The sequence below is a fragment of the Sorex fumeus genome, unplaced genomic scaffold, assembly GCF_029834395.1.
Source record: "Sorex fumeus unplaced genomic scaffold, SorFum_2.1 ptg000193l, whole genome shotgun sequence".
NCBI lineage: Eukaryota > Metazoa > Chordata > Mammalia > Eulipotyphla > Soricidae > Sorex > Sorex fumeus.
In genome coordinates, this window is record NW_026606250.1 from 1470034 (window position 1) to 1495632 (window position 25599).

A 25599-nucleotide genomic window follows, 5' to 3' on the forward strand; every position below is an offset into this window, starting at 1 on the left:
AGCCGAGCCGGGTGAGGGGGCCGCGGGGAGCGGGGCTCGTGTCAGCTGCTCTGTGAACAGGCTGGGCGGCGCTTCCTCCGGGCTAAGCAAACACTTGTCATAATATTTGCCCCAAGTTACTTGGCGGCTGTTCCTCCGCCCTGAGATCTCACTGCTCAGACGGCACCTTCAGGAGCCAGTGAGCCGAAAGGTCAGTTTTGCTGATCAAACACCAGCTAGAGGAGCAGCGGGAGTGTTTGCCGGAACAGGGGCCATGCGGGACTAGCACGGGCCGCCCCAGGTGCCTCCCGACTCGTGAGGTCACCGGGGTCTCTCTGGGACCCTCTCCCAGCCCTGGGCACTTGCGGGGCACCAGGCCGGGGGTCGCTCAGCTCTCCGCCAGCCCCCAGGAGTCAGCAGTGGGGCTGCTGCCTTCCAGGGTCCAGTGAGGTCAGGGACCAGGAGCCAAAGCCACTGGGGACCAGAGAGGAGGGTGGGGTCCGGGGCCATCTGCTCCCCGAGGCACGCTAGGTCCCTCACTTCCACTGTGCGGCGGGACCACAGGGCAGACAGGTGTGGCCCTAGGTCAGAAGGTGGCCAGCGGGGCGGTGCCCTGCCCGTACAGACGCCCCAAGCTCAGGGCTCTGCTCTGTGCCGCCTCGTGCGCGCCTTCACCCCCCTTAGCTCCGATGAAGCCCCCCAGAGCCCCAGCTCAGCTCCCGGCGGGCACCCCAGGAGGGAGGGAGGCCCCGCCAGCTGCGCCGCCTCCTCCTCCGACCCGCGACCCGACCCTCTGCTCGGCGGCCCGGGGTGACAGGGACCCGCCGCCCACCCCCCACCCCCCACCCCCGGGGCCGGCCTCCTCCCCAGCGACCCGCCCCGGCCCTGGGCGCGGCCGCGGAGCGACGGGGTAGGGCGGGGAGGGGGGCGCGGGCGCGCGGAGGGCGGGGGGCGCGCGGGGCGGAGCGCGGAGCTTCGGGAGCGGAGCGGCGGGAGTGCGCGGAGCGGGCGCAGGGCGCGCGGGTGTGCGCGGAGCGGGCGCGGGTGTGCCCGGAGCGAGCGCGGGTGTGCCCGGAGCGGGGCGCGGGTGTGTCCGGAACGGGGCGCGGGTGTGCCCGGAGAGGCTGTGCGCGGAGCGGGGCGCGGGGAGGGGCGCGGGGCGTGCGCTGCGCGCGGCGCGGCGCGGCTCGTCCGGCTCGGCTCGTCCGGCTCCGCGGCCGGAGATCGCGGGTCCCCGCGGCCTCCCGCCCGTCCGGGCCCGCGCCCCGCAGCCACCATGCGCCTCAACCACTCGGCGGACGCGCGGGGGCCCGAGCTGGCGCCGCCGCCGTCGGGGCTGGAAGCCGCGCTCCTGGCCGCCGGCGTGGGCAACCGCTCGGGCGCCGCCAATGCCTCGGAGTGGCCGAGCGCGGCGCCCAGCAGCAATCTGGACGTGAACACGGACATCTACTCCAAAACGCTGGTGACGGCTGTGTACCTGCTGCTGTTCGCGGTGGGCGCCGTGGGCAACTCAGTAACGGCGTTCACGCTGGCGCGCCGGCGGCCGCTGCACGGCTTCCAGAGCACCGTGCACTACCACCTGGGCAGCCTGGCCCTGTCCGACCTGCTCATCCTGCTGCTGGCCATGCCCGTGGAGCTGTACAACTTCATCTGGGTGCACCACCCCTGGGCCTTCGGCGACGCCGTCTGCCGCGGCTACTACTTCCTGCGCGAAGCCTGCACCTACGCCACGGCCCTTAACGTGGCCAGCCTGAGCGTGGAGCGCTACCTGGCCATCTGCCACCCCTTCAAGGCCAAGACCCTCATGTCCCGCAGCCGCACCAAGAAGTTCATCAGCGCCGTGTGGCTGGCCTCGGGGCTGCTGGCCGTGCCCATGCTCTTCGCCATGGGCCAGCAGAACCTCAGCGCCGACAGCCAGCACCCCGGGGGGCTGGTGTGCACGCCCGTCACCAGCACCCACACCCTCAAGGTCATCATCCAGGTGAGCCGCGGGGGCGGCGGGGCGGCGGGGGAGCCTGGCAGAGGGGCTGGCAGGTGGGCAGGGCGCGCCAAGCAGCTCCCGGTGTGTGCCCTGGACACTCACTGTCCCTCCTGGGCCCAGTCCGGCCAGACTCCCTGCTGGCCACCCGGCCTGCCCCACAGGGGGCCCTGGCTGACCCCCGCCCCACCTTGGCCTCTGCCTGAGCTGGGTGGGAGCAGTGCCCTTCCGGCACGCGGGTCGGGGAGGGTGGGCGACGCCACTCCTCGGGCTGTGAGGACCAGGTGCCTGGGGTGGGAGCAGGTGCCTGGGGCTAGGGCTGACTCGGAAGCCCTGGACCATTGTCCTCAGGCCCCACCTGACCAGGCTGTGCTTCCAGCCACCCAGCACGCCGCCTCCCGGTGGACTTGCCCCTCGGGAGTGTGGGGCCCGGGGCCAGGCAGGCCGGCAGCCTGTGAGGTGAGTGGGCCGAGGCCGGTGTGTGCTGGTCTTGGGCCGGGAAGGGGACACCGAGGAAGCTCCCGGCCCCGCACGGCACCGAGCACGGGTGCCCAGAGGCAGCCCCACCTGCAACGCCCCCGGCCATGAGGACTCTGGGCAGCAGCTGCCCATGGGCCCTTCCTGCGGGCCACACAGAGGAAGCAGATCTTCTCCCCGGTCGCGGCTGCTGTGGAGCCCGACCCAGCTCTCCCCCCCCAGCCTGGCATCGGGGTGTGGGGTGCTGCGAGAGCCAGGAGTGGAGCCCCCACCCCAAGAGCCTGGGGCCGTGTCCAGGCCCCTGCCCCCAGGGGGCTCGCGTCACCTCGCTGACGTCTGTGTCACTCCACTGTGACGCTCTGGCCTCAGCCGGGCTCTCCATTCAAGGGCTCTGATTACTGCACTGCCCCCGCTCTCTCCAGAGCCCACGGGGGTCCTGCGTGCCGCCTCTCAGAGGCCGCCTGGCCGCCCCCACCCTGCAGGGCGCCGCCACCCACTGGGCCGCGCCAGTCCCCGGGGCGGCCTGGCTCCCCTGCTCTGCGCTGCCCAGCAGTGTCCAGGCACATCCCAGGCACAAGGACGCCAGCACAGACCCACACAGACACGCGCACACATGAGCGTAGATGACATGGGTAGAGACACACACGTGAGAACAGCTAGACACCCTCAGCGCGCGCGCACACACACACACACACTGTGAACGCAGACACAGACACCCTCAAAACACACACGCGTGGCCCTCCTGGGGCCCCTGGAGCCAGCAGGCGTTTGTGGGGTGGGACAAACCACACGGGAGGGGCTGCACGGGCCGGGCTGGGGAGCTGGTTGCTCCCACTCCCGAACCTGGCAAGCGACAGGTATGAGGCCGCACACGGGCAGTCCAGAGAGCCTGGCCATGCCCCACACTCACCTCTGCCCCCTCTGCGTCTCCAGTAGCTCCATGGAAACTGTCCACCCACAGTCCTGTCTGGTGTGGACAGTGCTCACTTTCCCGTCCGGGGTGGACAGTCCCACTGATGCTCTTCACGGAGCAGGAACTGGCTCCTGGGGGAGGGGTCCAGGGCGTCTCCTGTGTGAGAATCACTGAGAGACTGGACTCTGTCGTCCCCTGCTGACCCTTTGGAAGCACAGCTCTGCCTCTGGGGACAGTGCTAACTTCGGACCAAACCCTCCCCCCAGGCCCTGGGTGGGGTCCATGAGCCCTGGGCAGCGGCCCAGGGACAGAGCCTGTCCCCACTAAAGCTGTCCCCACTATAAAGACCCCTCATGCCCACACTGGGCAGTGTCCACGGCCCTCAGGTCCCCTGAGCACTGGCTGTGGCAGGGCTGAGTACCCCAAAACTGCAGATCCCTGAGTGTGCGTGAGAGCTGCCCGCCCTGCCAGTCTCCGGGAGCTCCTCCTTGGCCGGCCCCAGCTCGTCATCTGCTGCTGCAACCCCCGGCGCTCGCTCTTCCTGCCCCTGCGGCTTGTCTGCCTGTCCCGGGGGCTGGCGGGTTCTCGCTGTGGCCCCTGGGCCTCCCCATGTCCCTCACGCCCTGTACGGCCAGCATGCGTCTCCTGGCAGCGGGCAGAAGAAACACCAGCCTATCAGCGGCCCCAACTGCCCAGGACGGCGGGGGCTCTGCGGCCAGTGCTCCTCGTCCAGCGCGGCCCCGGGAAGGCCTGAGGGGGCGCGACCTGGCTGTGAGGCATCTGCCGGGACGGGGCAGGAAGCGGCTGTTGGGGTTCCTCTGGCACCCCGTGCTGGCCCCGAGTGGAGTTGGCCCTTGAGTCCGGGGAGCCGGCGGGCAGCTGGAGTCTCTGCGGGCGGCTCCAAGGCCTCGTGAGTGCCCCCCCGCCCCCCACAGCCTCTGAGCAGCCCCCTGGGGCGGCAGCACCCAGCCACGTCTGGTCTCCCGCTGACCCCGTGGCGGCGACCCCTGCAGCAGGGACGGGAAGGAACAACCCAGCCCAGGATGAGCTGCCCCAGCTCACTGTGGCAGAGGCCCTGACCGTTTGGACAGCCCGGAGGCCCCTGGCTGGACAGGATCGCGGCCACCCCCGTCCACCTCCTGCAGCTTCTCATCCTCCGCTTCCCTCGGGGCCACCATGAGGAGGGAGCCCCTCAGCCTCCCAGAGATGCGGGAGCGTGGACACTGGCAGGGAAGGCCGTGGTCCAGCCTCCTGGGCACAGGTGTGCCCGAGGCCTCTAGCACAGAGAACAGCCGTCTACATGGAACACAGACGCAGCAGGAAGACGGAGCCTCGGGGACGCCGGGCCCGAGCTGGACAGTCCTCAGCCAGGAGGACAGGCAGAGCGGGACTGCACGCGGCCACCCCTCTCCAACCCGTCCTGCTGGGGGTCTGGGGGGCAGGGCAAAGGCGCCTCTGGGCTGGACATTCCCGAGTTCCGGAAGGTTCCCAGGTGGAAGTGTCTGTGGGTGTCAGTCCGAGGCTGCGCTGAGGCTGGGCCATGGGTGTCCTCACGGAGCATCAATATTCATGGGCGCTCGGGGCTCCACATTCCCCGTAATTTAAGTGTCATCAAGAGCTGCTTCGTCCCAGCCCCTTCCGGAAAATGGATCCTCATTAACCCTCCCCGAGTCTGTGGGAGGGAAACGTCCCCAGGAGCAAAGCTCGCCCCACCCCCGACCCCCTCAGGGACAGCTGGACGTGGACAGCCCACAAACACGAGGAGCTGCTGGGACGGCCTGGCTCAGCCCCGCTGACCACAGCCACCGTGCTGGATGGCGCTGGGGGACCATTCCAGGGTCCGGAGTCCCGCAGGGGACACGCACGGCTGTGCCGGCTGCTGTTTCACGCCCAGCCTGCTGCCCTTTGGCTGTGAGCAGGAACGGCCTGTCCAGGCATCCCCTGATGACCTTCGAAAGCCCGAACCCGCGTCCACTGCAGGTGGCCCCGCCCCTGTGCCCAGGGGGATTTGGGCACTGGGGGCCGCTTCCCTGATCTGATTGATGCCCGGCAGCCAGGCTGGTGCCAGTGGGGTGTCGGGGACAGGATGTGAGGGGATGGGGGGGGCACTGGGCGCTTCCCAAGGGTGCCCGGTGCTGTCCGTGGTGCTGCCTCCCCGCCTCCCGGGGGAGCTCAGACCCCAAGGGGGAAAGCCGGGGACACGTGGGACAGGGACGCCCATGAAGGGGTGTCTTGGGGCTGGTGGGCTGCAGGCTCATCCCCCCTCATGGCCCCAGACGGCTCCCGTGCCACCCCCTTGCGCCTGGCATTACTGGTGGAGCCCAGGTCCGTGAGCGCGGCATGGGGGCTCCCTGACATGTCGTCCTGGGACGGTGCCCCTCTGTCCCGCGTGGGGAGGGGGCCGGTGCTACCAAGAGTCCCTCGCGTGAAGCTGCAGCATCGGCCGTGTCCCCACGTGGGCCGTGGCGCGGCTGGGTGTGTGGCAGTGTCAGTGGCACTCCGAGGCTGTGGGCATGGGGGAGACTCTCGGCCTTGAGTCCAGTGCCTGAAGGGCCACGTCTGGGCATGAGGCGGCCAGCCGCGCCCACATGCCCGCCCACAGGGCTCTGTGCCGAGGCCACGCGCCTGTCCTCCCAGGCCCTTAGGCCCAAGGAAACAAGGGCAGTACCAGGGCCACACGCGTGGCCACCAGGGCACAGCTCTGAGGCACAGGGGTGACCAGACTGTCCCGGAACCCCCTGATTTCCAATCCTGGCCACGGGGAAAGTAGGCGCTGAGGACAGGGCCCAGGTCCCACTGGGCCCCGTAGCCTTCGGGAACGAGGCTGGTGTGGGCAGGCCCTGGGCTCCAGGCTACTGCCTGTGTGGTCCAGGCCGATGCCGCCCAGTCCAGGGTGACTTACCGTGCTCCCTTTCCAGAACTTTCCTAGCTATTCTTAGACATTCTTTTCCTGCGACTGCAGCCAGCCTGTCTGCTCCTGGTGGTGTTTGCTGGATGGGGCCGGCCAGAGGGCCCGGTGCCTCGGGTCGGCCAGGGGGATGGTGTCCTTCCCCCACCCCCCCGCGTCATCTCTGAGGCACTGCCAGGGGCCGTGTCTGCTCTTGGGGAGGGATGCTCTCTTGCCTGAGCTGGCCAGAGGCCCCTCGCCTCCCGGCCAAGGGGGCTGAGGCTTCGTTCCGTCGGGACTTGCTTTGCCCGACACCAAGGCCTGGACATCCTCCAGCGGGCGACTGGCGTCCAGGCCAGGCCCTGACACCCCGGGACACGCTGGGCACTCGCGGCCCCGCCGGCTCAGCAAGGTATGGAATTCAGATGTTTTGACATTCGGCGTCTGCGCTGGATACACTCGTTCTGTTTAAGCCGCCCGGGACAATGACGCATGGCTGCTGTCTGCTGGCGGGAGCCCCGGAAACAGCCCTGATGGCACCTTGGGGTCCCGCAGAGGGGCTGCCAGGAGGCCAAGCAGGCATCTTGGGGACAGGTGACTCGTGCAAGACAGGGATGGAGGCATGGGCCAGGGTCAGAAGAAAAAGCCAAATGCAGTTTGGGGCTCCACACTGGCCCGGGTGCTGCGGCTCTCGGGGCCTGCGCCCCTCTCCGCTGCAGGGCAGGGGCGGGGGCACGGGCATGGCCAGTGCTGGCCACTCTGAGCCAGTGACTGGCCAGGCTGCACCTTCTGAGCTGCGGGGGCGGGTCTGCTGTGTGGACGGGACGGCCACGCGGGTCTGACGCCGCTCGCCCATGTCCTTGCAGGTCAACACCTTCATGTCCTTCGTCGTGCCCATGGTGGTCATCTCCATCCTCAACACCATCATCGCCAACAAGCTGGCCGCCACGGTTCGCCACGCGGCCGAGCTGGGCCAGGTGTCCACAGTCGGGGGGCAGCACGGATCCTTCACCATGCCCATCGAGCCAGGCCGGGTGCAGGCGCTGCGGCATGGAGTGCGGGTGCTCCGTATGTCCTCTGGGCCCCGGGGAGGGCCTGGGGGGACAGCAGAGGCCGACGCGCGCTGAGGCTGCAAGTCCCAGAGAATGAAGCGTGCAGGGCTGGCAGCACAGCCAGCCCTCAGGGGCATTCCTCTCCTCCCCGGCAGACGCTCGCCCTCCTCCCACCCACCCACCCCTGCACACTCGCCCTCCTCTGTCTCCACCCCTGCATGCTCACTCCTCCCTTTTACTCAGCTCTGTAATATCCACCCACTCCCCGTCCGCCTCCCTCCTCATCACCCGTCCGCCTGCCGTCCATCGCCCACTCACCCACCCACCCATCACCGCCCACCTACTCCTCGATGGCTGGTCCACCGGCCCCTCCATGGTCTGCGCCGCCCGCCTGCCCCATTCCGACAGCCATCAGCCACGCGCTCATCTCTCCACCCTCCACGCGCCCGTCGCCGTCCCTCTCTCACACTGCCCACTCCCTCTGGCTCCAGAACGCTCCGTCTGAGGAGAGCGCGCTGCCCCTGGAACACGACCCCTCCTACTGGGGTGTGCGTGCCCGGGTCAGTGACGCACGCATTCGGTCCAGCGTGACGCCCGCTGGCTCGGCCGGCTGCTGCCACGGGTCCCAGCGTGCCTGTCTGCCCATCCTGCACTGCCTTGTGGCCATAGGTGGGCATGCTGGCCTCCGGGCGGGCTCAGAGCAACAGTGCAGCGAGGGGCACTGGGTGTGGCCGACCTGGGTTTGATCCCCAGCATCGCAAATGGTCCCGAGTCCTTCCAGGAGTGATCCCTGAGCACAGAGCCAGGAGTCACCCCTAAGCACTGCTGGGTGTGATAAAAAAAAGAACTTCCTTGTGTGACAATTGGACCGGCCACTCCTCTCCCCCTGCCTGTCTCACCCTGAGCCCGCGTCTTCCTCCCGGCTCCCTCCCGGCTCCCCGCCCGCCTGCCCTCTGAGCTCCGCCTCTTGTGGCCCAGGTGCTGTGGTCGTGGCCTTCGTGGCCTGCCTGCTGCCCTACCACGTGCGGCGCCTCATGTTCTGCTACATCTCCGGACATCAGTGGACTCCGTGAGTCGGGGAGCTCGGCGGGGGGCCCCAGCAGGCGGACGTGATGGGCAGGGGCACGGGACGGGCACCCACAGTGGCCCCAGCCGCGGGGAGGTGGGCTAGGGCAGCGCTCTCGGCTCCGTGCTGAGCTGGCAGGGTGGGACGGGGCCCCCAGACGGGCTGTGACCCGGGGAGTGAGCCAAGGGGCAGGGGAACCAGGCCCGTCAGGAGAGCCACGGGGCCCCGGGAAGGGGCCGGGGCCAGCGGCACCGTCTCTGCGTGGGCCCCGCTGCTAGGTTCCAGAGTGGTGTGCGCGAGGTACCAGGAGCAGGTCCGGTGTTGGGGGACTAGTCCTGCTCACCCCGGCCCTGCACCTGGCCCGGCCTCTGCCCGCAGAAGGGCAGAGCTGATGGGTGTCGGGGCCGCGGCCTGCATCTCTGAGGGGAGAGTGCTGGCAGGGTCTGCTGGGGGTGGGGGGCAGTGGGCTCTGTGCGTGTCAGATGGGGGTGGCTTTGTGTGTGTGTCTGACAGGGGCGGACTCTGTATGTGCGTGTCTGACGGGGGTGGCTCTGTGTGTGCGTGTCTGATGGGGGTGGCACTGTGTGCATGTCTGACGGGAGTGGCTCTGTGCGTGTCTGATGGGGGTGGCTCTGTGCATGTCTGACGGGAGTGGCTCTGTGTGTGCGTTATCTGATAGGGGTGACACTGTGTGCTTGTCTGACGGGGGTGGCTCTTGTGTGTGTGTTGATGGGGGTGGCACTGTGTGCATGTCTGACGGGAGTGGCTCTGTGCGTGTCTGATGGGGATGGCTCTGTGCATGTCTGACGGGAGTGGCTCTGTGTGTGCGTTATCTGATGGGGGTGACACTGTGTGCTTGTCTGACGGGGGTGGCTCTGTGTGTGTCTGATGGGGGTGGCTCTGTGCATGTCTGACGGGAGTGGCTCTGTGTGTGCGTTATCTGATAGCGGTGACACTGTGTGCTTGTCTGACGGGGGTGGCTCTTGTGTGTGTGTGTCTGATGGGGGTGGTACTGTGTGCTTGTCTGACGGGGGTGGCTCTGTGTGTGCATGTCTGATGGGGGTGACACTCTGTGCTTGTCTGACGGGGGTGGCTCTTGTGTGTGTGTGTCTGATGGGGGTGACACTCTGTGCATGTCTGATGGGGGTGGCTCTGTGCGTGTCTGATGGGGGTGGGCTCCATGTGCTTGTCTGATGGGGGTGGCTCTGGGTGGCGTGTTGATGGGGGTGGCACTGTGTGCATGTCTGACGGGAGTAGCTCTGTGTGTGCGTGTTTAATGGGGGTGGGCTCAGTGTGCTTGTCTGATGGGAGTGCCTCTGTATGTGTGTCTGACGAGGGTGGCTCTGTGTGTGCGTGTCTGGTGGGGGGGGCTCCGTGTGCGTGTCTGGTGGGGGTGGGCTCCGTGTGCGTGTCTGACGGGGCTGGCTCCGTGTGCGGGCCTGACTGTCCTGCTACCCCAGGTTCCTGTACGACTTCTACCACTACTTCTACCTGCTGACCAATGCCCTGTTCTACGTCAGCTCAGCTGTCAACCCTGTCCTCTACAACCTGGTGTCGGCCAACTTCCGCCAGGCCTTTGTGGCCACGCTGGGCTGCCTGTGCCCACCCTGGCACCGCCGTGCGGCCAGACTGGCGCGGACGGCCAACAGCGTGTCCAGCAGCCACACGTGCTCCAGCAACATCACTCGCGAGACGCTGTACTAGCCCCCGGCCCCTCCCCAGCCCCTCTCGCCCAGTCCCCCATGGACAGAGACTGAAAGGCCTCGGGAGAGTGCAGGGCCCAGGGCCGGCCCCGGCTCCAGGGACAAGGCGGGGCCTCCGCATGGCCGGTGAGCACCTGGCCCGGACCAGCCTCCCTGGGCACCCCGGCACAGGCATGAGGCCCGCGGGGGCCCCCAGCCTGCAGGCAGCTTCAGGGCAAGGGCACCAGGAAGGGCCGCGTCACCAGCTGTCCCCACTGTCCATGGCTGTCCCTCTGCCGTCTCTGGGCCCCTTAGTGGGTCCGACCCCTCGGCCCAGTCCGATGCCTGCAGTGCGCAGGAACCAGGTCACAGAGCCTCGTGGCCCGGCCCAGCGGGGGCCACAGGAGCCCGGAGCCCACAGCTGCCCCCTCCTGCCAAGCCCCCAGCCAAACCTCAGCAGTGGGCTCCGGACCTGCCTCGCTCAGGGCGGGGGCCAGTAGGACTCGCTTCGCTGCCCATCAGCCCTGGAAGGAGACCCCCACCCCGCTGACCACCCACCCTTCCACGTGACCCCAGGCCCCAAGCCCCGAGGTCCCCCCTCCCATCCCCACATCTCTCCCGGGCCAGCCCGGCCTCCCACGGCCCTCCCCTCTGAGCATTGCCCTCCCCCCAGCCACACCCCCACACTCCTCCCCCCCATCACCCTCAGAAGCTGGGGTCGCCCCAAGGCTCCGAGCTCACCCCATTCACCGAGACTCATCTGAAGGAATGAAGCGCTGACGGGGGCAGGGGCGGCCCCTCCACTGCCCGCAGCTCCCTTCCGCCCGACAGGAGACAGGAGACAGAACTGCCATTCCCCATCCGTTGCCGGGCAACGGGAGGCTGCCCGGGAGGGGCTCTGTGGGGTGAGAGGCTGGGGGGAGGCGGGAGGCGGAGTCCAGGACCCCCCCATCCCCCCAACCACCATTAGCTTTGTCTCACTGGATGCTTTGCAGACCTGGTCCCTGGCAGCCCTTAAGGCACAGCATCGCAGGGAGATAAGGAACTAGAGCCCTGGAGGGCCTGCCTCTGCACACACGTGTACACCTATGCGCACACAAGCACATGTGAACATGGCACGCATCACACATGTGAACATCCATCCACACACCACACACGTGAGCATTTATGTACACACATGATCACATCACACACGACCACGCACACACATTATATGTGAACACCCCACATGCACATATGGGCACATGTGAATATCCCATGGACACACTGCACATGTGAACACCCGTGCACGTATGTGGGCATACATAGGCACAGAGCACACACACACGAATCTCTCATACTCACATGCACACAGACACATACGTGAATGTCCTGTGCGTATGCGTGCATGTGCAGAGACCACATGCCCTCCACACGGGCCAGCACACATTTAGTGAACGTGAGTGTGCCAAGCACGCACATACTAGGAAACACGCCACACCCACGCACACCTGCCCGTGGGCAATTGCGAGCACACCACATGCGTGCCACACACACCACACACACAGGTGATGCACCGTGAGGCACCCGTGTGCCTCTGCATGGGTGCCCCGCCGTGAGCACCACACACATGAACACACACGTGCATGGCGAGACCCGACTCTGCCCCTCCACGCCCAGAGCCCCAGGCAGGCCCTGAGGCGAAGCCCCTGGACCTACTCCAGGGGTCCACGTGATGTCTCCCGGGGTCAGGCCCTGTCTGCACCCTGGAGGGCGGAGCCGCTGGAGCCGGGGGTCACTGGGCTCTGCCGGCCACTCTCCACCTCGGTGCCCAGAGCAGGCCCGTCCCTCCAGCGAGGAGCCACGGGGACGTTGAGACCACCCCAAGCCCAGGAGACCACTGGGCCTGCCCACCTGACCCTGCCCTCTGCGCCCACCAATAAAGTGCACCCTCGCCTGGCCTCTAGTCCTGCTTCTGGGGGAGGGACCCTGGGCTGGACATGTGGGGGCAGGGGAGAGCCTGCTCCAGGGCCTGTTCCCGGGATGTAGCACACACGAGGTCTCAGCACCGGGCAGGCCCTGCTGTCCTGCGAGACGCAGAACACCCTGATTCGGCCTGCTTAGGCCCCCGCTGCGCTAGAGTGAGCGCCCCAGGATGGTCCTGGCCTGGCTGCGTTGAGTTCTCGGGTAAAGGGTCTTAGAGCCTGAAGAAGGAAAGTGAACACTGTGATGATGAGTCCAGGCAACAACGGGGGCAGGGAGATAGAGAGGGGGGAGAAGGGAAGGACAGACAGAGGGAGGAAGGGAGGGATGGAGGGGTGAAGAAGGAGGAGGGATAGAGGGAGGAGGGGATGATGGAGGAATGAAGGGTTAGAGGGAGGAAGGGAAGGAGGCAGGGATGGAGGAAGGGGAGGGAAGGAGGGAGGCAGGGAGGGGGGAGGGAGGGGAGGGATGGCGGGAAGGAGGAGGCCATGGGGACAGAGGGGAAGGGGGGGAGGGGAGAAGCTGACCCCAGGGAGGAGGGGTTGCGGGGGGCTTGGGTGCAGATCCCCGGAAGGGTCTTCCTGACCTCCCTGCACAGGACGGGCCTCCCCCGCGGTCGCCCAGCTGAGCCCCCTCCTCACCTCCGAATGCGACTGTTGCCCGGCCGACTACGGCCATCTGAGAGCCCGACGGGAACGCGCTGGGCCCAGGGCGAAGTGCGGGTGGGAGGGACGCGTTCAGGGAGGGGCAGACCTGGGGCTGGAAGGCAGCAGCAGGGCCGGACGTCAGCCCTGGTGGGACCCATCCCCAGCCTCCAGGGCACACGGTCCCACTCTCCTGTCACAGCTACACGGGACATCAGTGGCACGTCTGTCTGTGTCCATTAGGAGACCAAAATGGGTGAGGGGCGGGTGACCCAGTGCTCTCCCCGACAGACTGTCCTGTACCAGGAGCCACGCCCCTGATCACTCGACACGCCCGACCATGGGCCAATCCTCACCACGAGACCCTCCTGATCGTGGAGACACTCCTCACCACGGGGACATGCTGACCCAGGGGGCGTGGTGACCATGGAGACCCTTCTGACCACAGGCCGACTGGAGTCACCAGGTGCAGGCCACAGTCCCCCATCCTACTCCCACCCGGGGGTCCCCATAACCAGTTCCACCAGCCCCTACGTCTGTGTTTCTGTCCTCAGGGATCTCCTGCTGTCTGTGCCCCCAGGCCCTGTCTGGAGGAAGGGGATGCTGACCGACAGGAAGGGGCCACAGGAGCCGAGCCGTGCGCTCAGCACTCCCCTGCTGCCCCCTGCCCTGTGCCACCTCTGACAGCTGCTCAGGACCACCCCAGAATCAGGACTGACCCTGCTCTTGACTGACTCTGCCTGTGCCTGACCCGGATCTGACCCTGAATGACCATCATCTAATTCTGATGACTCTAACTGACTTCCCTGACTGCCCCTGATGGATCATGATCTGACCCTGACCCACACTAACCCTGACTGGTGCTCACTGACCCTGACCCAGACCGACCTGACCCTAAACAACCCTGGCCTGAGCCTGATCCTGACTTAACCTGATCTTACCTGTCTGACCTAACCCTGTCTGATGCTGACTGACCTGACCCTGACTGACCTGACCCTGACTGAACTGACCCTGATCCTGACTCAGCCTAATATGACCCTGACTAACCCTGACTGATGCTGACTGACCTCACCCTGACTGACCTAATCCTGACTGATGCTGACTGACATAACCTTGACTGATGCTGACTGACCTGACCCTGACTGACCTGACCTTGACTGACCTGACCCTGATCCTGACTCAGCCTAATCTGACCCTGACTAACCCTGACTGATGCTGACTGACTTGAACCTGACTGATGCTGACTGACCTGACCCTTACTGACCTAACCCTGACTGATGCTCACTGACCTAATTCTGAATAATCTGGCCCTGAATAATGCTGACTGACCTCACCCTGACTAACCCTGACTGATGCTGACTGACCTGACCCTGACTGACCTAACCCTGACTGATGCTGACTGACCTAACCTTGACTGATGCTGACTGACCTGACCCTGATTCTGACTCAGCCTGATCTGATCCTGACTGACTTAACCCTGACTGATGCTGACTGACCGGACCCTGACTTACATATCCCTGACTGATGTTGACTCACCTGACCCTGACTGACCTGACCCTGACTGACCTAATCCTGACTGATGCTGACTGACCTGACCCTGACTGACCTAATTCTGACTGATGCTTACTGACCTAACCTTGACTGATGCTGACTGATTTAAACCTGATTTACCTAATCCTGACTGATGCTGACTGACCTGCCCTGACTGACCTAATCCTGACTGATGCTGACTGACCTGATCTTAACTGATGCTGACTGACCTGATCATGACTGACCTAACCCTGACTGATGCTGACTGACCTGATCTTAACTGATGCTGACTGACCTGATCATGACTGACCTAACCCTGACTGATGCTGACTGACCTGACCCTGACTGACATATCCCTGACTGATGCTGACTGACCTGACCCTGACTGACCTGACCCCGAACTGACTTAGCCTAATCTGACCCTGACTAACCCTGACTGATGCTGACTGACCTAATTCTGAATAATCTGGCCCTGAATGATGTTGACTGACCTGACCCCGACTGATGCTGACTGACCTGACCCTGACTGACCTGACCCTGACTGATGCTGACTGACCTGACCCTGACTAACCTAACCCTGACTGATGCTCACTGACCTAATCCTGAATAACCTGACCCTGACTAATGCTGACTGACCTGACCCTGACTAACCCTGACTGATGCTGACTGACTTGACCCTGACTGATGCTGACCTGACCCTGATTGACCTGACCTTGACTGACCTGACCCTGATCCTGACTCAGCCTAATCTGACCCTGACTAATCCTGACTGATGCTGACTGACCTAATCCTGACTGATGCTGACTGACATGACCCTGACTAACCCTGACTGATGCTGACTGACCTGACCCTGCCTGACCTAACCCTGACTGATGCTAACTGACCTAACCTTGACTGATGCTGACTGACCTGACCCTGACTGACCTGACCCTGATTCTGACTCAGCCTGATCTGACCCTGACTGACTTAACCCTGACTGATGCTGACTGATCTGATCCTGACTGACCTAACCCTGACTGATGCTGACTGACCTGACCCTGACTGACCTAATTCTGACTGATGCTTACTGACCTAACCTTGACTGATGCTGACTGACTTAACCCTGACTTACCTAATCCTGACTGATGCTGACTGACCTGCCCTGACTGACCTAATCCTGACTGATGCTGACTGACCTGACCCTGACTGACCTGACCCCGAACCTGACTCAGCCTAATCTGACCCTGACTAACCCTGACTGATGCTGACTGACCTAACCCTGACTGATGCTGACTGACCTAACCCTGACTGATGCTGACTGACCTAACCCTGACTGATGCTGACTGACCTAACCCTGACTGATGCTGACTGACCTAACCTTGACTGATGCTGACTGACCTGACCCTGACTGACCTGACCCTGATTCTGACTCAGCCTGATCTGACCCTGACTGACTTAACCCTGACTGATGCTGACTGATCTGATCCTGACTGACCTAACCCTGACTGATGCTGACTGACCTGACCCTGACTGACCTAATTCTGACTGATGCTGACTGACCTGCCCTGACTGACCTAATCCTGACTGATGCTGACTGACCTGATCTTGACTGATGCTGACTGACCTGATCATGACTGACCTAACCCTGACTGATGCTGACTGACCTGACCCTGACTGACCTGACCCCGAACCTGACTCAGCCTAATCTGACCCTGACTAACCCTGACTGATGCTGACTGACCTGACCCTGACTGATGCTGACTGACCTGACCCTGACTGATGCTGACTGACCTAACCCTGACTGATGCTGACTGACCTAACCCTGACTGATGCTGACTGACCTAACCCTGACTGATGCTGACTGACCTAACCTTGACTGATGCTGACTGACTTAACCCTGACTTACCTAATCCTGACTGATGCTGACTGACCTACCCTGACTGACCTAATCCTGACTGATGCTGATTGACCTGATTTTGACTGATGCTGACTGACCTGATCCTGACTGACCTAATCCTGACTGATGCTGACTGACCTAACTCTGACTGATGCTGACTGACCTGACCCTGACTGACCTGACCTTGACTGACCTGACCCCGATCCTGACACAGCCTAATCTGACCTTGACTAACCCTGACTGATGCTGACTGACTTGACCCTGACTGATGCTGACTGACCTGACCCTGATTCTGACTCAGCCTGATCTGACCCTGACTAACTTAACCCTAACTAATGCTGACTGACCTGACCCTGACTGACCTAATCCTGACTGATGCTGACTGACCTAACCCTGACTGATGCTGACTGACCTAACCCTGACTGATGCTGACTGACCTAACCCTGACTGATGCTGACTGACCTAATCCTGACTGATGCTGACTGACCTAACCTTGACTGATGCTGACTGACTTAACCCTGACTTACCTAATCCTGACTGATGCTGACTGACCTACCCTGACTGACCTAATCCTGACTGATGCTGATTGACCTGATTTTGACTGATGCTGACTGACCTGATCCTGACTGACCTAATCCTGACTGATGCTGACTGACCTAACTCTGACTGATGCTGATTGACCTGACCTTGACTGACCTGACCTTGACTGACCTGACCCCGATCCTGACACAGCCTAATCTGACCTTGACTAACCCTGACTGATGCTGACTGACTTGACCCTGACTGATGCTGACTGACCTGACCCTGATTCTGACTCAGCCTGATCTGACCCTGACTAACTTAACCCTAACTAATGCTGACTGACCTGACCCTGACTGACCTAATCCTGACTGATGCTGACTGACCTAACCTTGACTGATGCTGACTACCTAACCCTGACTTACCTAGTCCTGACTGATGCTGACTGACCTGACTCTGACTGACCTAACCCTGACTGATGCTGACTGACCTGACCCTGACTGACCTAATCCTGACTGATGCTCACTGACCTGACCCCGATCCTGACTCAGCCTAATCTGATCCTGACTAACCCTGACTGATGCTGACTGACTTGACCCTGACTGATGCTGACTGACCTAACCCTGACTGATGCTGACTGACCTAACCCTGACTGATGCTGACTGACCTAACCCTGACTGATGCTGACTGACCTAACCCTGACTGATGCTGACTGACCTGACCCTGACTGACCTGACCCTGATCCTGACTCAGCCTGATCTGACCCTTACTGATTAACCTTGACTGATGCTGACTGATCTTACCCTTACTGACCTGACCCTGACTGATGCTGACTGACCTGACCCTGCCTAACCTAACCCTGACTGATGCTGACTGACCTGACCCTGATTGACCTAATGCTGGATGACCTGACCCTGATCCTGACTCAGCCTAATCTGACCCTAACCCTGAATGATGGTGACTGACCTAACCCTGACTTACCTAATCCTGACTGATGCTGACTGACCTGACCCTGACTGACCTGACCCTGATCCTGACTCAGCTCGATCTGACCCTGAGTGACTTAGCCCTGACTGATGCTGACTGACCTGACCCTGACTGACCTGTCCCTGATCCTGACTCAGACTGATATGACCCTGACTGACTTAACCCTGGCTGATGCTGACTGACCTGACCCTGACTGACCTAATCCTGACTAATGCTGGCTGACCTGACCCTGACTAATGCCGACTGACCTGACCCTGACTGACCTAATCCTGACTGATGCTGGCTGACCTGACCCTAACTGATGCTAAATGACCTGACCCAACTTATGCTGACTGACTTGACTCTGTATGATGCTGACTGCCTGACCATGACTTACACTGACTAAACCAGACCCTGACTGACCCTCACCTGACCCTGAACCTGACTGACCATGATCTGATCCTGACTGACTCTGACCCTAACAATGTGGACCCTGACCCTGACCTGACCCTGACCTGACCCTGACCTGACCCTGACCTGATCCTGACTCCTGACTGATCCTGACTGGTTCTAACCTGACCCGATCCTGACCCTGGCTGATCACAATCTAACCCTGACTGACCCAGATCCTGAACTGATCTTGACCTTGACCCTTACCTGACCCTGTTGATCATGATCTGGCCCTAACCAACCTGACCTGACCCTGACTGACCGTGGTCTGACTACCCTGACGCTAACCCAAGCCTAACTCTCTTCCCTCTGAGCCCACCGGTGAGCACTCCCAGTCCCACAAGCAGGTAGGAGGAGGGAGGAGGGAGGCAGTATTCTGGAGGCAGCTGGGCTGGTAAGGAGAGCATGGAGCAGAGAGGAGAGGGCCCACGCGTTCTCCTGGCACACGGGGTCAGCTACCAAGGAGGAAGACAAAACCTGACCCAATAGCTCAAGCACACCACAGGCCGGGGCGACCACAGAAGAGAGCCCCGACCCTAGGGGCTGGGGAGATGCTACAGGGGGCTGCGTGCCTGCCTTGCCCATGCCCAGCCTGGGGTTGATCCCCGGCACCCTCTATGGCCCCTGAGCACTACCAGGAGTGATCCCTGGGCACTGAGACAGGAGTAACCCGAGTATCGCCAGATGTCACCCAAAAACTAAGAAAAAAAAGAGAGACCCCCCCCGCAGGGACAGAGCCTACCCTGTCCTCCCCCTGCTCTCCTCCCACAGGGCACCATGTGCTCTCCGTCGCCTGCCCTCCTCTCCCACTAATCACGCTGCTCACTCCCAGGGCCTAGTTGGCCAGCAAGAGGCCAGCGAAGTGTGCAGGGAAGGATGAGAGGGTGGGCAGGCGCGGTGGCGGGGGAGCGGGTCTGAGGGCGGAGGAGCGGGGCAGGTGAATGGCCAGTGAGAGAGGAGTAGCCGGGAGGGAGCGAGGGTGGAGGGTGAGTGCGTGGGGGGAGCGAGCAGTGATGGCTAACTGCAAGGGGGGGACAGCTGGCCAGATGGACCGGTGCAGGATGGAGGGATAAACAGATGGAGGATGGGCGATGGACGGGCGGGGTGTCAGCAGATGGAGGGACAGTGGAGCAGAGGGACGGACGGGTGGGTCTGGGGGAGGGGCGAGAGCAAGGTGCAGGGACAGGTCAGGACGGACGCGTGGACGGATGGACGGGCGGACGGGTGGATGGGGGACGAGTGGAGGCACGTGCGGTGGGCAGGTGACGAAGGAAGACGAGACTCCGGGCAGAAGCCTGTGTTGTAACGACTGTTTGATCCCCCTGGCCACGGAAAAGGAGCATGAGGAAATTTCTTGCCAGCAGAGTCACAGAGGCCGCTAATAACAAGGTCGGGGCCTGGCGAACTTTGCCAAGGAAATTTCCATCCAGAAACGAGGCTTCTGGGGGATTTGGCCTTTGTGCCAGGCAAGGGGCTGCACAGCTGCGCCTGGGAGGCCCGGAAGGAGCCGGTGCCTGAGTCCCCGTCCAATTAGCACATTCCACCAGCTGCTCTGGCCACGGCGACAGCAGGACGGAAACCAGCCCCACGCAGCCCCCCGTGGCAGGACTCCGATGCTCGAGAATCCAAGCCCCGGCGAGGACTCCTTCACAGCCGCAGGGAGGCGCGGGCTGAGCGTGGGCTGGGCTGGCGAGGGAAGCTGCCCCAGCCTTGGACCCCCAGGTCCAGGCAAGAATGCAGAAGGGGCGACTTCCTGGCTGTGTCTGCCAAGCATGCCGGTGGTCACTTGACGTGGAGGGAAGCTGCTCGCTCCACAAGCACCGCAGAGCCCGACAAAGGCCAGGGGGACCCCGGACCGAGTGCCCCCACAGTGCAGGCACGAGCTGAGGAGATGGGGGGCGGGAAGGACCCGAGCACAGAAGGGTTCTACTTTAGTGGATTTCTGAGGGCAGCCACACCGGCAGTGCTCAGGGCTTACTCCTGGCTCTGTGCGCAGGGATCGCTGTTGGTGGGATTTGGGGATCCTGTGCGGCGCCTGGAATAGAACCCAGGCAAGGTGCATGGAATGCCAGCGCCTCCCCTGTGCTACCTCTCCAGCCCAAGGGAGGTTTCTCACCCAAGTCCTGAGGTGTGGCCAGGAAGCCAGCCCAGATTCAATTCCCAGCATCCCGTATGGTCCCCCGAGCAGACAGGCATAAGCCCCGGGCACCACTTGTGTGGCAGAGAAGGAGAGACAGAGGCAGAGACAGAGAGAGAACCAGCCCCAAGCAGCACCTGGGTTGTTCCAGAACATTCTCCGTGCTGTCCAGCAGGTGCCCTGGCAAGCATCCAGCTGCCCAGACCCAGCCTCTCTTGGCTCCAGCTTGTCCCGCTGTGCCCAGGCGGACTGTGGCCTTTGACAGTTCAGGGTGGCACGGGCCAGGCCGGGGCCCTGCGACAGCAGAGTCCAGGGCCTGAGAGGTGGGGGTTGCTCAGGGCCCACGCTGACCCCCTGCCGCGGCCGCGACCCTCTCGGCAGGCTCAGGGCTTGGCCCCGCCCCAGAGACTCTGCCCTGGCCCCGCCCCTTGCGCTTGGTCCCGCCCAAGGCTTCACCTTGGCCTCGCCCCTGACACGTGCCCCGCCCCTTGCGCTTGGCCCCGCCCAAGACTCCGCCCCTGCACTTAGCCCCGCCGAAAACTCCACCTTGGCCCCGCCCCTGGCATGTGCCCTGCCCCTTGTTCTGGCCCCACCCAAGACTCCGCCCTGGTCTCCATCCCTGACATGTGCCCCGCCCCTTCGGCTTGGCCCCCCCCAAACTACCCCGCCCTGCCCCAGGTATTCTGCCCTGGCCCTGCCCCTTGTGCTTGGCTCCGCCCGATACCCTGCCCCTCGTGTGCCCCGCCCCTCGATCTTGGCCCCGCCCCAGGTATTCAGCCCTGGCCCCCCTTGCGCTTGGCCCCGCCCAAAACTCCACTTGGCCCCGCCCCTGGCATGTGCCCTGCCCCTTGCGCTTGGCCCCGCCCCAGGTATTCCGCTCTGGTCCCGCCCCTTGCACTTGGCTCCGCCCGATGCCCCGCCCTCGCGCTTGGCCCCGCCCCAAGCCCCGCCCCAGGTATTCAGCCCTGGCCCCGCCCCTTGCGCTTGGCCCCCGCCTCGCCTAGAGGCTCATCTTCGCGGTGGGCCCCGCCCACCACGACTCCGCCCTCCCGGTCAGGCCCGCCCAGGAGTCGGAATCTCCTCAGGCCCGCGCCCGCGCCGGGAGCCCTCCGAGGCACGGCAGGTCCCAGGCACCGAGTCTGAGGCCAGGCGGGGCGCCGGAGCCCTTCAGCACGCGCGACCGCAGGCTATCCCCGGCGGCCAGTCTTCCTGCGGACCACGCGGCTCGGCGGGGCTCAGCCGCGGCGGGCCCCGCCCCCTTCCCGGCTCCGCGCCCCGCGCGCGGGGTCCGGCCGCCAGGGGGCGCCGCGCGCGCGCGGCAACGAGCCTCCACGGCGCCTGCGCCGGCGCGCGCCCCCGCCGTGCGCGCCGCGCGCGAGTGCGCCTGCGCGGAGCCGTGGCCGCGCCGCTCCCGCCGGGCTCGTGGGCGGCGGCCGGGCCATGGGGGAGGCCGAGGTGGGCGGCGGCGGCGCGGCGGGCGACAAGGGCCCCGGGGAGGCGGCCGCCAGCCCGGCCGAGGAGACGGTGGTGTGGAGCCCCGAGGTGGAGGTGTGCCTCTTCCACGCCATGCTGGGCCACAAGCCCGTCGGTGAGCGGGGGGCGGCAACGGCCGGCGGCGCGCGCCCCCCGGCCCCGACGCGCCCCAACCCCCCCCGCTCTGCCCCGCAGGCGTGAACAGGCACTTCCACATGATCTGCATCAGGGACAAGTTCAGCCAGAACATCGGCCGGCAGGTGCCCTCCAAGGTCATCTGGGACCACCTGAGCACCATGTACGACATGCAGGCCCTGGTAAGCCGCCCCGGGGAGGGCCGGGGGCCGCTGTCCGTCCAGCCCAGTCCAGTCCGGCCGCCCCCAGCCCCGCCCCGGCCGAAAGCAGGCAGGGCCCCGCCGCTGGCATCGGGTGGGGAGGGCGCCACGGAGAGGGCCAGCCCTGCAGCCGTCCCCTGCCCGGCATGCACCCTCAGGAGCTGGGAGCAGCTGGAGGGCAGAACCCCCTGCTCGGAGCTGGGGACTCCGAGCCCCTGCTCACAGCCCGGCCAGTGGTGCTGGCGGCAGGACCAGACCGATGAGTGGGCTGGGCCCCCGCTGGGAGGCGACAGACCACTGGCCCCAAGGGTGCTGCTGGGTTTCAGGCCGTGCCCGTGCCCGGGGCTGGGGCCCGGACGTGAGGCCCCTGGAGCCAGGGAGTGTCCTAAGGGCCCGGCCAGTGTCCGGTGTGTGGAGGTGGCAGCAGCCTGCCCTGGGGCGCTGCCCGGACTGACCTCTGCCTCCTGGGGCTGAGCAGCCCCTCGCGTGGCACCTCGAGGCCCTGCGTCTGCATCGCCTCCTGCAGTTCCCCGGTTCCCCCTTCCTGATGCTCCCCTGCCAGCTCCGGGGTGCTGCGGCTTGCCCGGGTGCATTTCCCTGTTCGTTAAACCCACGTGACTCCTCTGGCCGTCAGCACGAGTCTGAGATCCTCCCGTTCCCGAACCCCGAGAGGAACTTCGTCCTCCCAGAAGAGATCATCCAAGAGGTCCGAGAAGGTGAGGTGCTGTGAGCAGCACGCCAGGGTCGCAGGGGGCCGGGCGCTGGGCGCTCTCCTGGCCAGGGGCGTGACGTGGCGGCACCTCTCACCCGAGTGGCCGAGGCCAGCTGTAAGGCCAGCTGTGTTCTCCGCAGGGAAAGTGATCATCGAGGACGAGATGAAGGAGGAGATGAAGGAAGACGTGGACCCGCATAGTGGGGCTGATGACGGTAGGTCGCCCCCCCCCCCCCCCTCCGGCCAGGAGCAGGAGCTGTGCAGCCCCGAGGCAGCTGTCTGTTGTGTGCGACTGCCCACGTGCGCGTGCAGGCGGCTGGGTGTATGCAGGTGCATGTGTGTGCGTGTGGGCAGATGGTGGATGTATGCAGACATGTGGGGTGGGCGTGAACACGGGTACGTGCGTGTGGCAGACATGAACATGGGTGTGTGTATAGTGGGCATGAGCATGGGTGTGTGAATGCCTGTAGCAGATGTGAACACGGGTGTGAGGCATGTGGCGGGGATGAACACAGGTGAGCGTGTGCGAGTGGTGGGTGTGAGCGTGAGCGGGCACAGGAGTGCATGTGATGGGAGTGTGAGTGTGAACAAAGGCGTGTGTGCATATGGCAGACATGAACACAGGTATGTGAGTGCGTGTGGTGGGTGTGAACATGGACAGGCATGTGAGTACGTGTGACAGGCACGAGTGCGTGTGGCAGTGTGAACACGTGTGTGCGGTGTGTGGTTTGTGAAAACACAGGTGTGATTGTGTGTGGCGGGTGTGGATAGAGACCTGTGTGCGCGTGCGTATGGCAGGCGTGGACATTAGCGTGTCTGTGGCAGATGTGGACACGGAGGTGAGGGTGCGGGTGGCGGGCAGGTGACCGGAAGAGCAGGGCCGGAAAGCCGTGGAGAGGGGGCAGCACCCCAGTGCCCCCCACCGACATAGTGAGTGGGAAGATGAGGCAAAATCTGGATGTCGTTTCCAGCCCAAATGTTTTGTCTCCCAGTTTTTTCATCTTCAGGAAGCTTGGGGAAAGTGACGGAAAAATCCAGCAAAGACAAAGACAAGAACTCTTCAGACTTGGGGTCCAAAGAAGGGGCCGATAAACGGAAGCGCAGCCGGGTTACCGACAAAGTCCTGACTGCCAACAGCAACCCCTCCAGCCCCAGCGCTGCCAAGCGGCGCCGAACGTAGGCCCCGGGACCTTGACGTCGGCCGCACGAGTTGAGGCCCAGGCTGGAGTGAGTGTGCCCACGCGGCTCCCCGGGCGTGGGGCACCGACAGGAGCCCAGACAGCAAGCAATAAAAGCGCCGGCGTGCATTCTGGGCCCGGGCCCTCCTCTGTCCATCTGTCTGCGCTGCTGAGGGACTGCGGCCCGGACAGTCAGACCCCTTCCCTGGACTGTAACGATGTACATGACCCGTTGGTATTTCGCCATTTCCTTTGTAAGAAGCCTATTTTACTAGTTTTCTATGAAACCAGTATTTCCAAAATGTCATCGTCTTGCGTTTTCTCTGAGATGTTTTATTTTTAAGGTCCTGACTACTGAGACACTTTCTCCTCAGTTTTTATGCGCCAGATGCTGCGAATCTGTCTGGTTATTTTTGTGTCACCTGGCCACCTGCAGGCAGAGTCCCTGGGTGCGGCCAGCTCCCCACTGGCGCCGCCATGGCTGGGATCCTGCATCTGAGCCACGCACTAAAGCACAGGCAGCCGAAGAGTTGTGTGGTTGGATGCCCGAGTGGACCCTCTTTGCCGCAGGGGGACGTTTTTATCCAGGGCTTCACGTATCCGTCAAACTGCCCGATGGGTGCAGACGTGAGACGGGAACAGGAGCGCTGCAGCCGCGCCATGTGTGGAGGGCCCGTGAGGCGCCGGCCCTGGGCTCCCCAGCCTGGCTGAGGGCAAGCAAGGGTCTGCATCACCCGGACCTCCGGGGAGCCCCAGCCCAGATCCCAACACCACCTCAGTCTCTGGTCAGGCCAGGGCCCGGGACCCAGGCAAGAACGCGGACACACGGCCAGGAGGCTGGTGGCAGTCACACCCTCAGACTCTGCTGCCTCTTGGCAGCGTCATTCTAAGATAAGGCCTGTGAGCTCTGCCGCTGGCCCGACTGTGGCGCTGAGAACCCAGGGGGCCAGCTGAGCAGTGGGTGGGCCCCGGGAGGGAGCTGGGAGGGGCTGGGGCGCCCAGGAGGGCCCAGGAGGGACGGCACCCTGGAGGAGGTCTGCTCCAGAGGGCGCTGTCCTGCGGGTGGCCTTCAGACGGCGGCCACCTTCCAGAGGATCCCTGGGACGTGGCCCCGAGCAGAGTGTTGGAGGGGGATCACGTTCTGGCAGGAGTTCCCTGGGACAGCACAGCAAGCCTCTGAGCACCAGCGGTCCGGGGGGCGACCTGGGCGCTAGGACGGCGATCTGGGTGTGGGAGGGGTCTCGGGCCGAGGGTCTTTAGGACTCTGGGACACCCTCTGAGCCCACACCTGCAGAGCACCCCTCCATCCCACAGCCCACCTCCCGGCCAGCGGGACCGCCCCTCGCGCACCCGGGACCGCACTCCCGCGCCGCCCCTGTCCCACTTGGGACCACCGCCCCGCACCTGGGGCCGACCCCGCGCACCCGGGAGCGCGCCCCCTCCCCGCGCACGCCACGCCCGGAACGGCTCCTCGCGCCAGCGACCGCGCCCGGAACGGCCCTCACCCACCCGGGACCGCCCCTTGCTGGACCGGGGCCGCCCCCGCCCCGCCCAGAACCGCCCCCCCGCCCCGCCTGGCACCGCCCCCCGCGCCCGGCGCCGCCCCCTGCTGGACCGGGGCCGCCCCCCGCCCCGCCCGGCGCCGCCCCCGGCGCCCGCCTGGCACCGCCCCCTCGCCTGGCACCGCCCCCTGCTGGACCGGGGCCGCCCCCCGCGCCAGGAACCGCCCCCCGCGCCCGCCTGGCACCGCCCCCTCGCCTGGCACCGCCCCCTGCTGGACCGG

The 25599-nt window shown here is 64.5% G+C and overlaps 2 protein-coding genes across 2 annotated transcripts; both read left to right on the forward strand.

The window, feature by feature from the left end:
• The first annotated feature begins 1177 nt into the window (after positions 1-1177).
• Positions 1178-10056, forward strand: NTSR1 (neurotensin receptor 1). The gene is made up of 4 exons (XM_056108141.1): positions 1178-1960; positions 7101-7302; positions 8265-8355; positions 9813-10056. The coding sequence occupies exons 1-4, from the start codon at positions 1256-1258 to the stop codon at positions 10054-10056; spliced, it is 1242 nt and encodes a 413-aa protein (XP_055964116.1). The 5' UTR covers positions 1178-1255.
• Positions 10057-21529: 11473 nt separating this feature from the next.
• MRGBP (MRG domain binding protein) lies at positions 21530-24020 on the forward strand. The gene is made up of 5 exons (XM_056108140.1): positions 21530-21706; positions 21787-21908; positions 22561-22642; positions 22779-22853; positions 23631-24020. Exons 1-5 carry the CDS (start codon positions 21559-21561, stop codon positions 23816-23818), a joined length of 615 nt encoding a protein of 204 aa, XP_055964115.1. The 5' UTR covers positions 21530-21558; the 3' UTR covers positions 23819-24020.
• Positions 24021-25599: the final 1579 nt, after the last annotated feature.